The sequence below is a fragment of the Convolutriloba macropyga genome, chromosome 2, assembly GCF_964194025.1.
Source record: "Convolutriloba macropyga chromosome 2, txConMacr16.3, whole genome shotgun sequence".
In the NCBI taxonomy this organism is placed as follows: Eukaryota; Metazoa; Xenacoelomorpha; order Acoela; family Convolutidae; genus Convolutriloba; species Convolutriloba macropyga.
In genome coordinates, this window is record NC_134469.1 from 62,865,285 (window position 1) to 62,878,698 (window position 13,414).

At 36.0% G+C, this 13,414-nt stretch overlaps 1 protein-coding gene across 4 annotated transcripts in view; it reads right to left on the minus strand.

The window, feature by feature from the left end:
• Positions 1-13,414, minus strand: part of LOC142334591 (uncharacterized) — an 88,804-nt gene that overhangs the window by 31,825 nt on the left and 43,565 nt on the right. For 2 of the 4 annotated variants that reach the window (XM_075382746.1, XM_075382743.1), the window contains 3 exons: positions 12,075-12,404; positions 7,371-7,649; positions 6,672-7,095 (listed from right to left, as the gene is read on the minus strand). In XM_075382746.1, coding sequence (XP_075238861.1) covers positions 6,672-7,095; positions 7,371-7,649; positions 12,075-12,404 — 1,033 coding nt within the window. Of the gene's footprint in view, positions 1-6,667; positions 7,096-7,370; positions 7,650-12,074; positions 12,405-13,414 lie in introns of those variants that run through there. The other 2 variants (XM_075382745.1, XM_075382744.1) reach the window with 2 other exon arrangements.

Genomic DNA, 13,414 nt, shown 5'->3' on the forward strand with positions numbered 1-13,414 from the left:
TGTAATATGAGAATGGGTAATTGACCTTCTTATTTTATTATTAAGGGACTATCTTGCTAATCCCCTTCGTGGGAACAGCTTGGGTATCATTTTGTGAGGTACGTCTTTGGAAATTGACATTAGTAAAGTGCAATATGGTAGGGGGTCAATGACATTACTGATTTGTTGTTAAGGCACTATCTTGCTAATTCCCTTCGTGTGAACAGCTTGGGTGTCATGCTGTGAGGTACGTCTTTGGAAATTGACATTAGTAAAGTGTAATATGGTAGGGGGTCAATGACATTACTGATTTGTTGTTAAGGCACTATCTTGCTAATTCCCTTCGTGTGAACAGCTTGGGTGTCATGCTGTGAGGTACGTCTTTGGAAATTGACATTAGTAAAGTGTAATATGGTAGTGGGTAAATGACCTTACTGATTTGTTGTTAAGGCACTATTTTGCTAATCCCCCTCGTGTGAACAGCTTAGGTGTCATGCTGTGAGGACGTTATTGGAAATTTGCATTATTAAAGTGTAAAATGGTAGAGGTTCAATGACCTTACTGATTTGTTGTTAAGGCACTATTTTGCTAATCCCCCTTGTGTGAACAGCTTGGGTATCATACTGTGAGGTACATTTTTGAAAATCACGTAAACCATACGTAACTGTAAATGAGTCACCCTATCTAATTTAGTATTAAAACATTACCTAGCTAATCCCCTTTGTGTGAACAGCTTGGGTATCATGCTGTGAGGTACACTTTTGAAAATCTAGTAAACCGTACGTAAGTAAATGAGTCATCCTATCTAATTTAATATTAAAACATTACCTAACTAATCCCCTTTGAGAGAACAGCTTGGGTGTCACGCTGTGAGGTGCATCTTTAGCAATTTACATTAGTAAAGTGTAATATGGGAAAGGGTAAATGACCTTATTAATTTGTTGTTAAGGCTCTATCTTGCTAATCCCCTTCGTGTGAACAGCTTGGGTGTCACGCTGTGAGGTACATCTTTGGAAATTTACATTAGTAAAGTGTAATATGGGAAAGGGTAAATGACCTACTAATCCCCTTCGTGTGAACAGCTTGAGTATCATGCTGTGAGGAGGTACATCTTTGGAATTTGGTGGATTATGGGCTATACCTAATGTTAATACATAGGTACATCCTTTTACCCCCCCCCCCCCCCCCTGATCTGCTCGCATATTACTACTAGTGAGGTAAGCCACATATGATCCAAAAATTAACTACGCAATTGACCTACAAAACTTTTAAGTGGAGAATGAGAAATTATGTCACGCTCGTAAATACCATTACTGAGAGGAAGAAGTCATTCAAAAAATGTGGCTTTCAGCTTTGACGCCTTAACAAAAAAAAAACGAAAAAAGCTTGAGACGGCAAACAAAAAAGACAGAGCTGGTCCATACAGGAAACAACTCCAGGAGTCGTGCATCATAATCTCTTAATTAGCAGTTTTTCAAGCTGAATTTCTGCTTTCAACCAATCCATCGATCCGCTATTTGACCCAAAATAAAAAATGTTACAGCCCAGAAAAATTAACCTGTTGTCTGGTAATGCAACTTGTAAAAACGACTATAGTATCTTTCATAAACTATGATAGTGGAAACATACGTTAAGAGCAAATTTTAATAATTAATTGGGATCAGTAACTAAATATAGCACTTAAAATCTACTTCTAACAATCATTGCTATTTGCCTATTTGAATAGCAAAGAATAAAAAATTTTCATATTTTTACATGATTTTCAATTTTACATGTTTTTTTTTAATTTAAAAATGTCTCAATCTAAAATAAAGATACACAGGATTGAGCAAATTATTATCAGTCCCTTGCTCAAACGAAACTTTAGCCACGCTTTTTTGATTAACATTTTTCATTTAGGAGAAGCTTTCTATTCGCCATGGCAATGTGACTTGTCACTTCACTATACAGGAAGTTTTTAATTATATACACTGACTAAATATTGTTAGAAAATCATGTTAATCAACTAATGTCAGCACAAATGCTCTCAAAAGACCAGCGTACGGTGTAATCAATTAAAATGGTATCAACATGAAGGATGGTTCAGAAGGTGTTTTGGCAGTGAATTGCTGCCGATTAAGTAATGCCGCTTTACACTTGGAATGAGAGAAAATTAACACACGAAATTCAGGAAATCGAGCCGGAAAAAGTCATTTGAAAAGAGGTCAGGCGCCTAAACGGGGTCAAATAAAAAATCGTATAAAAAGGATCCAACCGGATAAAAATAAATGGCTAAACTTTTGATACCAAGTAATAACACTAACATTTGCTCGCTGTCCGAGAAAAATAAGGCGGTTGAAATTGAGTTTTTGTAGCAAATACCGCACCAATCAAAATTTGGGTACATTTAGCTATCAACTATCTGTTCTTACAAAACCAAAGTAAAGACAAAATGTGAAGAATGGAGAGAAGGCTGAAGAAACTTCGTTAAAAACTGACCATTTTCTAATTTTTTCGGAAATAATTTCTTTTCACAAACAATTAAATTAAGCAGAACTTCTGAACTCCTCCACAAGATTATGTTTCCCCAATTTTTGTTACAAAAATTAGTGATCCTGAAAAAACTCCCAGAATACAAAAAAATGACTACTGTGGCACGACAATTCGGTTCCTGTCATTTTTCTGGCAAACCCAACTGACTAGTTGCGTTCTTGAATAGTGTATCAACATTTTCATAAGTTAATTTCTAAGGCTCTATTTTTTCTTAAAGGAATTGAATCGGACTGATATAAATTTAGGTCAAAAATAACAACAAATGTTGAACAGATTGTCGGAAAATAGCCGCCACGGAAGCGCTTGATGCACATCGGGATTGAAACAGAAAAAGAAAAAAATAAGACAAACTGACCACAATTTTTTGTCAGTGTCAAAATGTGTAATAATTTGGCGTGAAGTTTCAGTTAGATTCTAAAACTATACTTAACTCAGCTTCTAAAGGGAAAGCTAAAAAGCTTAATACCAATTTCAGCTAGCAGACACTCTAATGAACTTGGATAACCTAATGCTCGATAACCTAATGACCGTGCTATATCGGTTTCACCTGTTTCTTTTGATCTTTTGATTTTGACAGTATTCACTACATTACGTAATTCAATGCTTGAAAAAACATAAAATCCACTCAGTTGAAACAACGAGTGAGGTTAGTCAGAAGTCAAGCGTGAAAATAGTGACAAATGTAAAACGAAAAACGCGATCAAAAGGTAAAGCGAATTAAAAAACATAGCAGCACAAATGCTGACGTACAGATCAAATAATTTTTATTGAATAAACACAAACGAGACCTAGAACGGACTATGAGTGAACTGAGAAAACCATTTCCAAAAAATTAGATCAAAATATAGAAAACTGAAAATCTATGTCAAAATGCCTTTTGTGAACAAAAAACAGCTAGCGAGAAGGAGAACTTCAATTCAAAAAATTAGGCCTAGAATGAACTCTGAATAGATTGGAAACTCATTAGGAAAAAAATCCGATCCAAAACATTAAAAAACATTAAAAATCCAAGTGAAATTGCCGCATCTGAACAAGAACCCACTACCGAGAAATGGAATTTTTGTTCTAACACCGTTTTCTTACTCTATTTTATAATTCGACTTAAAATTTTAGCTTCGTCAGTAGCTAGCTTTAACTTTGAGTTTTCTAGCCTTGTTAGTAAATGAATAAAAAACCTGATATTTTAAATTGCAAAATTTAAAAGAGGAGCTTCCAGATTTCGCACTGAAAATGTTCAAAACTAGTTTTTGTCTTTGCAGTTAGGTCACGTAACCCATCTGCAAGACTTGAAAAGTTTCGTTGGCCAGTAATGATCGTTAAACTCAGAAAAAGACAATAACCAAAAAATTGGAAAACAATAGCAAATTTTAACAAAATCTTGCTAATAATCAAGATATTAAAATCTTCAAAACCATTTCATTGTCTCAAGAGACTATCCCTATTTCAGTATCCCTATTTCAAGCTTTAAATAGTTTCACTGGCTCAAAGGTCCATAAATATGGAACATAACAATTTTTCAAAAATTTGAAAAAAAATTAACTATCAAAAAATTGCTAAAGCTGGAGTCATTAAGATAATGAAAACCATTTCATTAACTCTAAAAACTATGCAGCAGTTTATTATCAAACATTGGAGGAGGTCCCTAGGACCCTGGTGCCGGAAAAAAATGATAAAAAATTCAGAAAGATTCAGAAACTTAACATTGCAAATAATTTTTAAAAATTGCTAATATTAAAATCTTGAAAATTGCATTACATCTAGAAGCTATGCAGTAACCTATAAAAAAACTCTACAGGACGTTAAATGGCTCTTGAGATTGGAGAAAACTAAAAATGACCAAAAATTTCAAAAAACTTAAAAAAAATTGCAAGTTGCATAAAAAACTGCAAAAATTTGTGAGTAAAGTTGAAAACTAATCCATGGCCAAAAAAAACATTTTCCAGTAACTTATTATCAAATCCTAACGGAGATTTTCCGTTAAGCGGAAAAACCTGAATAATGACATTAAATGTCAAAAAAATGAAAAATAGCAAGTTTTGTAAAAAAAAAAAAGGCAAAAGGTCGTGGTGTTGAAATCTTGAGAAACAATCCATTACATTTAGAAATTATGCATTAAACTATTGTCAAACCTCAGAGAAAGTTCCTAAAAACCGACAAAAAATTTGAGAAAAAGTTTCATCAAAAAAATTGCTAAAATTTGTCATATTAGAAAATTGAGAGCTATTCCATGGCAAATAAAATTTTTTCAGTAACTTATTATCAAACCCTTAAGGACGTTTTCTGGCGCCTGCTTCCGGAAAGACGTGGCAAATGAAAAACAACTGAAAAGAATTGGAAAAATTTGCAGATTGCCGAAAAATAGCCGCCGTTGATTGCCATAACTCTATTGGGATTGAAAGAAAAGAAAATATCAACAAAAATTTATTTTTGTACAAAAACATTTTTAAGTGCGATTTATTATGGTGTCACTTCGTAATAGAACATTCTCCTGTCTCTCAGTGAGAGGCTACAGGGTCTAGTATCAAAAACAATAAGCATTATACATAGTAACTAAAATTTATGAGAACAAAGTTCAAGTACAGGGCATCTAAAAATGGGCTTTACGGGTTTATCCCGTTACTATTTCTGACTCTGATTTTTTTTCAAAACTGACTCTCTTCAGTTTGAATTGCTTTACTGCGCAGCTGCTGTTTAAATGGACTTTGAGCAAAATGACAGAAGAGTGAAACTAGCCTAGAGAAGTCAAAGATTTCACGCAAAATGTCGAAAAAGCGGCAAAATGGGTAAAGCAAAAAAAAGTTCGACGAAGTGAAAAAAAATAGGAGCGCTATATTAGCCGGCTGAGAAGATGAGGGCGGCTATTAATAACTGAAAAAAATGAAAAAACAAAAATTTGCACGTTTTGTCAAAATTTGCACTTTTATCAAAACCTAGAGGAGGTTCCTTGACACCTAGGGCTGAAAGAACTCCAAAACTGACAAAAAATTTCAAAACTTTTTTGAAAATTTTTGTCAGGGGGAATGCACCGGGGTGTGGGGGGGGGGCTGATGGGGAGGAAGGGGTGGGGATGGACAACAGAGGGGTGGGGGGCAACAGCGCGGTGGGGGGGGGTGCGGGCAATAGTGGGGGGGGGGGGTCAATAATGGGAAGAACCGCGACTCACACCATTAGCATAGGTCTCCAAAATACTTTTGGCTGAAACAGAGCTGAAAGGCTCTACGAGCACATAATGCCCGCTGGGCGGTACCTGTTTATCCTGTTTTTGAGGACAGAAAGTCAAAAGCGTCAGACAAAAAATCCGTGAAGCAGAAAATCGCATTAAAAAAAGGCCGACAGGACTACTTGCTACAAACTTCGCTTGAGAGCAATTTAAAAAAAGACAGCGCCCCAATACAATTCAGATTCTTCAAATTGTAAAAAGGAGAGAGCCTAAATAAAAGCCTTTGAGAGGCTGACGACGGCTATTAATAATTGATATTCAGAGAAACAATTACACAGCTCAGAAACCTCGTATCAATTACTTTCTCGTTTATTTTTTCTTTAAATAGAAACGTCTTTTTTATTATCTATATTTCTCTCACCCTTAATTTCAACTTTTCTGACAGCGTCTACAAGATTTTTTGATGCGTCGCAACACCCCAGTAAAATTAAATGCACAAAAGTATCAACCAAAGCAACACTCAATTCTTTCTCTGATACTTTTAAGGGTTTAAAAAGCCGATCTTTTAGTTCCATGCGACCACTTTCGAAATGTAAATATGAAGCAAACAATTTTGTCCAACACTAAATAACAGCTACATTCTAGCTCCCCTTTCACATCTGTGCTGTTACCAATAAGTTCTATGTTCAAAAACTTACCCTAAAACAATTTGCACAACTCGGCCAAAGGATAAACTAAAAGTAAAAATATCTGAAGTAGGTACGATATCTATTAAGAGAATTGCTGCCGACACACTTGGAATCATTCAGTAGAGATTTGAAATGACTTCGAGACCATGGAATTTGATGTAGGGGTGGGGGGATTAAAGAACAGATAATCGAAAGGGTTAGTTAACCACTTGATACTTGATGTCACAAACGAATCCCGATATATCAGTTATTACTTTAATTTAGCTTCTACGTCTTCAAAAGAAGTAGCGGTGCGTAAACAGTTAACTCACTTTTTTGCTAAATTTGGTTCGCTTGTAGAGAGCCGAGAGTTTTTCAGCCTGAAGAGGGCTTTCCTGATTCCAAATTTGTTCGGCGGTCGCGTGAGTTGGTGAGAGGGGTATTTGGGGTTGGTATTAGGTGTTAAGGGTGTCTTTTGCATTGGGGTCTCAGCTCCACTTTTATCTCTCTCAGTGTCTTCCGAAATATTGCGAGTTCGCGAATCACTTGTCTCTGCCTCGTTAACAGCAACATTTTGTTGAGTCAACGGAGAAGGTTGCAAGCATTCGTCAAGTAGTGATTGCACATTGGGAAAATTTTGCTGGCCATTAGACTCTGTGTGCACTTTTGGATGTCGCCTCTGAACTGTAGTAGTTTTATCTGCATCGTCTAGATTGTCGTTCAGACTACCTGAGTTACTGCGGTTTCGACTTGCTGCTGAAAACAACTCTGTTGAAAGTACTTATCTTCAAAGTAGAATACAATTCCTGGAATAAAGCAACATGCTATTAATTTTCCCCGTACACTTGCTCTGGATGTTCTCTCAGTATTCAAACACGCTGATTTAGAACTCGGTAAATTGTCAGAAATAGGGGCTTTTGTCAGACTGTTTTGAAGTATGGTTATGCGCCTTGATCTAAACTGTAACCAAAATGATCCTATATTTCTTATGATCGAGTCAGAAATAAGCTAACGAAAGATGGAGTACTCACTTCTTTCATACACATTGACAACGCTGCCTTTGAACTCAGTCTCTGCTTGAGAAGTAGTGGTAGTAGTGAGAGTAGTCTCGTCTGTGATGTCTTTACACTCCTCGTAAAGAGGGTTCCTCTGGTCTATGTCGGATGCTTCGTCCAGAAGGAATACAGACACTTCTCTCAGCCGATTGTTACTGTAGTTGACGTAGCTATTACAGTAACTGCTGTAACAATTGGAGCACTGGTCATCACCAGCAGAGCCATCTACATCATGTCCTTCGCTACCAATCCCCTCTATAACACAATATAATTAAATTCCGAAACGGTTAAAAAAGTTTCTTTGAACTTACTTCTTCGTTGATATCTTACGAATGTTTCCATATAAATTACTACTTTATTCTTAAAACGCAACCTTGTTTAGCCCAAAAGAGTCCAACCAAAGACGATCAGAACATAAGGACGAATTGCTCGAAAACTGTAGAAGGGTTGGCTTTGATTGGAGCTGACTTAAGCTTAGAGGGCCAGCCGCACTGGGCAAGTGAGGGAGAAATTATGGGTAGAAAATTGCCCATCATACATGAAGCTTTCTAAGGCTCGAAGAGAGCTACACAGAGACAAAAAGGAACGATGCCACGCAGAATATTACGATCAGACCAGAGTAACCCTCTTTACTTATAAAGAGGAACGTATAGACATCACCCCATTACTATCATTATTACTACAATTTCTACTTCTTAAGCAGATATATTGAATTTAACTGACCACCATTTTCGTAGATCTTAGGTCTCAAAATGAAAGTAAATAAAGTAAATAAAGAAAGTTAAATTCAGAGAGGAAATCATATTTGAGAGTGAGGTAAGTCACGTGTGACCTAACCGCGCGAATGAAAAATAACCTGGCTCCTGTAATAAACCTGGCTCCTGAAAAATAACTTGATGTCATGGGGTCACAATAATAATCTAAAAAACAAAAATAGAGCTAGCAGATTGCCGGAAAATAGCGCCAATAGCCGTAATAGATTCGTAGATCTGCATAGTCAAAAAATATTATAAGAAAAGAAACTTACCATTAAATGCTGAGATGTTATGTTTCGATTCAAAATCTGTTTAACTTACTGCTGCTTCAAATGGCTGCTCTAAAATAACCTTCATTTAGAGTGACACACACTCACTTCACCTTATCTCCTTGAACTAAAGTAAAAATAAGTCAATTTCAGTGTTAGGAAGTCCTTTTTGAGAGTGAGGTAAGTCACGTTTGACCAAACCTTATTCACGAAATTGAAAAAAAAACGCTGCACTAAGAGTGAAAAAGGACGTCACTCACCCAATTCAGTTGAAATTGCATGAACGAATGAACAGAAACCAGATTCAAAGTGATCGTGACGTCATATAGTCGTAACAAAAATTTTGACCACGAAATGAAAAAACAAGAAGGCCAATAATAGTCTCAGCTATCGCTTCGCGCCTAATAATAAGTCACCTTGAAATTTTCTCAAAACAGTTTCTGTCAACCGCATACCTGGAGATTAGTGAGCTGAAAGGCTATAAGAGCTGGAAGGCTATAAGAGGCTACCTGTTTATCCCGTTTTTGAGGACGAAAATTCAAATGGGTCAGACACAAAATCGGTGAAGCGAAAAATCGCATTAAAAAAGTGCAACAGGACTAATATAATTGCTAAACATAGTTTGAGAGCAATTAACCAGAAGAATTACGGAAAATACTTGACGCATGCTTCGAGTCTTTTCCGTTATTCCTCCCTGGCCATTATCAGTCTTAACCAACATATGACCATTATCAGCATGCAAAAAAGCCATTATCAGCTGTGCCGCAATCTTTTCATTGAATTTCCGATAAAATTTTTGAATCATATCTTGTTCACTCACTTGTCTTGCAAATATATACAAAACGCTAATCTTTGGAGACAAAATTCCATTATTGTTTTGCATTGCATTGTCGTTATTTGTCAATACTGCTTGGAAATTCGATTCTGTCGTCTTTCGAGAATCATAAAATAAACTAAATCGAATAAGTTGATATGCAAAAAACTGCTAGCTTAGACTCTTATGTTATGAACGTTTCCTTAAGCTAGACAAACAATCTACCTCCACGGACGTAAAAAGACAAACAATCCACAGAAAAACGTTTTCAAAATCTCAAAAAAACCAATAGTTTTTAGCCAAAAAGATAAGTAAAGCCAATTCATTCTCAATGTTGATAATTTTGACCTGAGCGTATTCCTTTTACAGTCCAGAACCAGATACTTTATAAAATCAATAAGAGAATGGCTCGAGTGTTTATTTTTGTTGTAAAAACTGATTCTCAAGTTTTTATATACTTTAAGCTCCTGCTAACAATTTCACAGAACAAATCAAAATGCAAAGGGTTTAAACATAGCCGGCAGATTGCCGGAATAGCTGCGAAATAGACTTGCGTGCCGTAAAATACAGATGGAAAAAGATACAGAAGGGAGTTGATAATAGTTATCGCCGCCGCCTATAAAACTTACAAGTTCATTTCAAAGGAGGTTGTTTTTGGGTGCAAAAAAAGTTTCCCTGTCGCGTCTCGAACCGGCGATCTCCGGATTAACAGCCAGTCGCCTTAACCACTCGGCTGTCGGACCATACAATCTGTTTTCTTACAATCAAATTTGTTTTAGGAACAGATTCTGTTTCTGAATAACCGCAATTTAGGTCACGCAGAAAGCGTGAAATCAAGCGCGAAAAAGCCATTTAAGCAGTGACGAGACAGAATGTTCTAGAACAAATGTAAAACGAAAATGAAGCGTCAGACGACGAAACAAAAAAACATAGCCGGAAGAATTCCGGAAGCGACTCGAAGCGTCAGAACTTCACTAACAAAACCGTAATTGCAACGGAAGCCACTACCTTTTGTATTAAACCATTAACTCACTACCTCCCCAGGTCTGCTCTAAAAATTGGTGAAACTTAAACCACTGTCAACAAGAGAAACAAAATGCAGCAAAATTTTATATTATTGAAAACGTTTGGTAACGTTAAAAAATCCAAAATAATTAAGGTGGTCGAAAACCTGATAATCTGAAAAAGCTGACAAGGTTATCAATAGCCCTCAAATAATTCAATATTCTAATCTGAAAAAGATCGTGAAAGCAAACGGCAGATAATAATCTTAGAAACTAATTTTAATATTTTCAAAAAAGAAAGCTCAAATTTAAGAATCAGAGAACACCTATAATTACACTTCTAATCACTGCAATTAAGACAAAAAACAACATACACCTGTTCCTTCTTGTACATAAGCTAGACAACAAGATTTCATACTGAATCAAAAATAAAATTGATCATAGAAAAGACATAAGCAGCAGAATATTCAAAGGCAAAAAATCGTTTAAATTAATATCAAGGCCGGAAGAAAGCTGTAGTAATTGATCAGAAGTAGAAATTTTGGAAAAAGCGTGCTGTCAAACTCTCAGTACTGCCTTATGTTGAATGAAATCAATTGCAAACCAAAGAAATGACGAAAATCTAAGAAAAAGCTGAAATCATTGATTTTTTACAACTGAAAAAATCAATATACCGAAAAAAAAATGTAGATGCCAGGACAAAGCTAGAATGATACTAACTAGAATAATAATATGGGCACAATGTTATGAACACCGTAACAAAAAGCCATTCTTGATTTTTGAAAGTTGAAAGTCAATTTAAAAAACTCAAGAAAAACGAATACATTTCATTGTTCAGCATTCAAGACATAGAAAAGATAACTAGTCATCCGATACAAAGATCTATCCTCCTGAAGAGAACAAAAAGCAGGAAAAAGCAGAATTCATGAATACGAAACATTGAAACATTTTGCAAAAAAATGGTCAAAGAACTTTTAAGTTAAGACTGCATTTATGAAAAATTTTAAAACTGTTTTTTCAAAACTTAACGACAAAAAATGAATGAATTTTTATTGAAACGAAATTAAAGTCCCTCATGTTGCACAAAAAAGCTATTTCTAGCAATTACAACCAAAATACAAACGAAAAACTGACGAAAATTGGAAAAAAAAAACGACCAAAATCGGATTAGCATATGTACAATTTTTTTAAACAAAATTACATCGAGGTAGAAAGAGGCGTTGAGTATAGGAATTATCAAAGAGAAGTTGCAATATTAATTGATTTTTGACAAAAAGACGGTTAAAAGATCCAAAAATGAAGAAATTAATATTAAAAAAGCTAAAAATTAACTAAAAAATCAAGAATTATGTGTCAATTTTCAACTTGAAACGCATTTTCAGGCTCTGCAAAACACTGTGGTATCAATTTCCGAGGTTGACATTTTAATATAGTATCGAATAAAATTTATTTCTACAAGAAACCAAATTAAAAGCAAAAAAATTGGGCCACTTAGACGAAAAAACGGCTAAAAACGGTTATCTATATGTGCAATTCAGTCAAAAACTACTTTTCAAAGTCAAAAAGTCATTCACTAAACGCAGCGCATGATCAAAAAACTTCTCTCGCTTAGCGAAAATCTGTTCACCAAGACAGCTTTTCTCACTTTCGCTTTTAGGTCAAAATGCCGCGTGAACAAATCTACTTCCTGTAAAAAAAAAAACCGAGAGAAAACCAATACTCCTCTTCGAGTCGTAAAAAACCAAGAGCACCGCAATATAGCTACGCTCAGCTTACAGCTTCGCAGCTATAATAACTCTTCGAACCTCGCTCTTAAGTTACTGATTCTTAATTTTAACCTTCGTTTGAGGCAGCCTCGATGCAGTGTTTACAGATACAACTCCTGCATGAATCAGGCAATGAAGGCGCCGATGACCAAGTGTGGTGCATCAGATTACTGTAGATACCCTCCTCTACATCTTCATGCTGACTATCTCCCAAGGAATGCTGAAGTGCCATCATGGCTGAATCTTCTGTTACTTGCACAGCTTCTACAACAGGATGAGCCCTCGTTCCAGTAAAGGCATTCTCAACATTTCGCTTTACATCTGAACTAGTGATAGTATCTCTCAACGGGCGATGTTCTGTTCTGTCAATATTCGCTTGTGAATCAGTAGGTCGCTGAATGCCTAAAATTATACGTCATTTTAGTTGTCCTAAAATTGGAAGAATTTAATTACACGCAAGGTAACATGCAACATAATGTCTGACGCTGAATGTTGTATCTATGAAATAACATCACAGTGAGAAAACAGAACATAACCGGTCGGTCAAATTGATCTCAAACGACTGGCGTGCGCCTGCTTTTGGTTGTTGCAGCTATCTTAAGCTTAGGCAGGGTAGGCTGGCTGGGTTAGAGAGGGGGGGGGGGTCCAAAACTGTCCAAATGCCCTGCACGCCATAAATTTAATTCTCCACGGCAGTTTTGGTGAACCGCATACCAAGACCCCAATTTTTCTATAAAAATCAACAATTAAGGAGGGCAAGAACACTTGAGTCTCTTTCATGAAAAAGAAAGGGGTGCGCGGAGGGGTTGTGGAGGGTGTCAGTGGGGGTCACTCTAAAGAACCGCACTCCATCAATTCACACGATCAATTTATGTCTCCTCAACAGTTTCCGTGAATCGCATACTTAGAGACCAATAAGGTAGCACTAAGAGAAATGCTCAACAACTTAATATCCTCAAGGCTTTACCGGTTTATCCCATTCTTGAGCACGCAAAACTCACACAAAAAAAACATACCCGGCAGATTGCCGGAAAAATAGCCGCCGTTGATTCCAATAAGCAAGATTGGGATTGAAAGAATAGATATTGAAAATAAAAAAGATTTTTTGTACAAAAACATTTTTTAAGTCCGATTTATTTTGATGGCATTTCGTAGTTGAACATAACGTACTTCTGTTTCTTAGAGAGGGGCTACTATCAATAACAATAAGCATTAGAGATGATAACTAAGACTTATAGGAACGACTTCAAATAGCGGGCATCTAAAATTGGGATTTATGGGTTTATCCCGTTTCTACTTCTGACTTCAATTTTTTATACTGACTCTGTTCATTTTGAATTGCTTTGCTGAGCAACTGATGTTCAAAATCACTTTTAGCAGAATGAGAGAAGAGAGAAACTAGCCTATAGAAG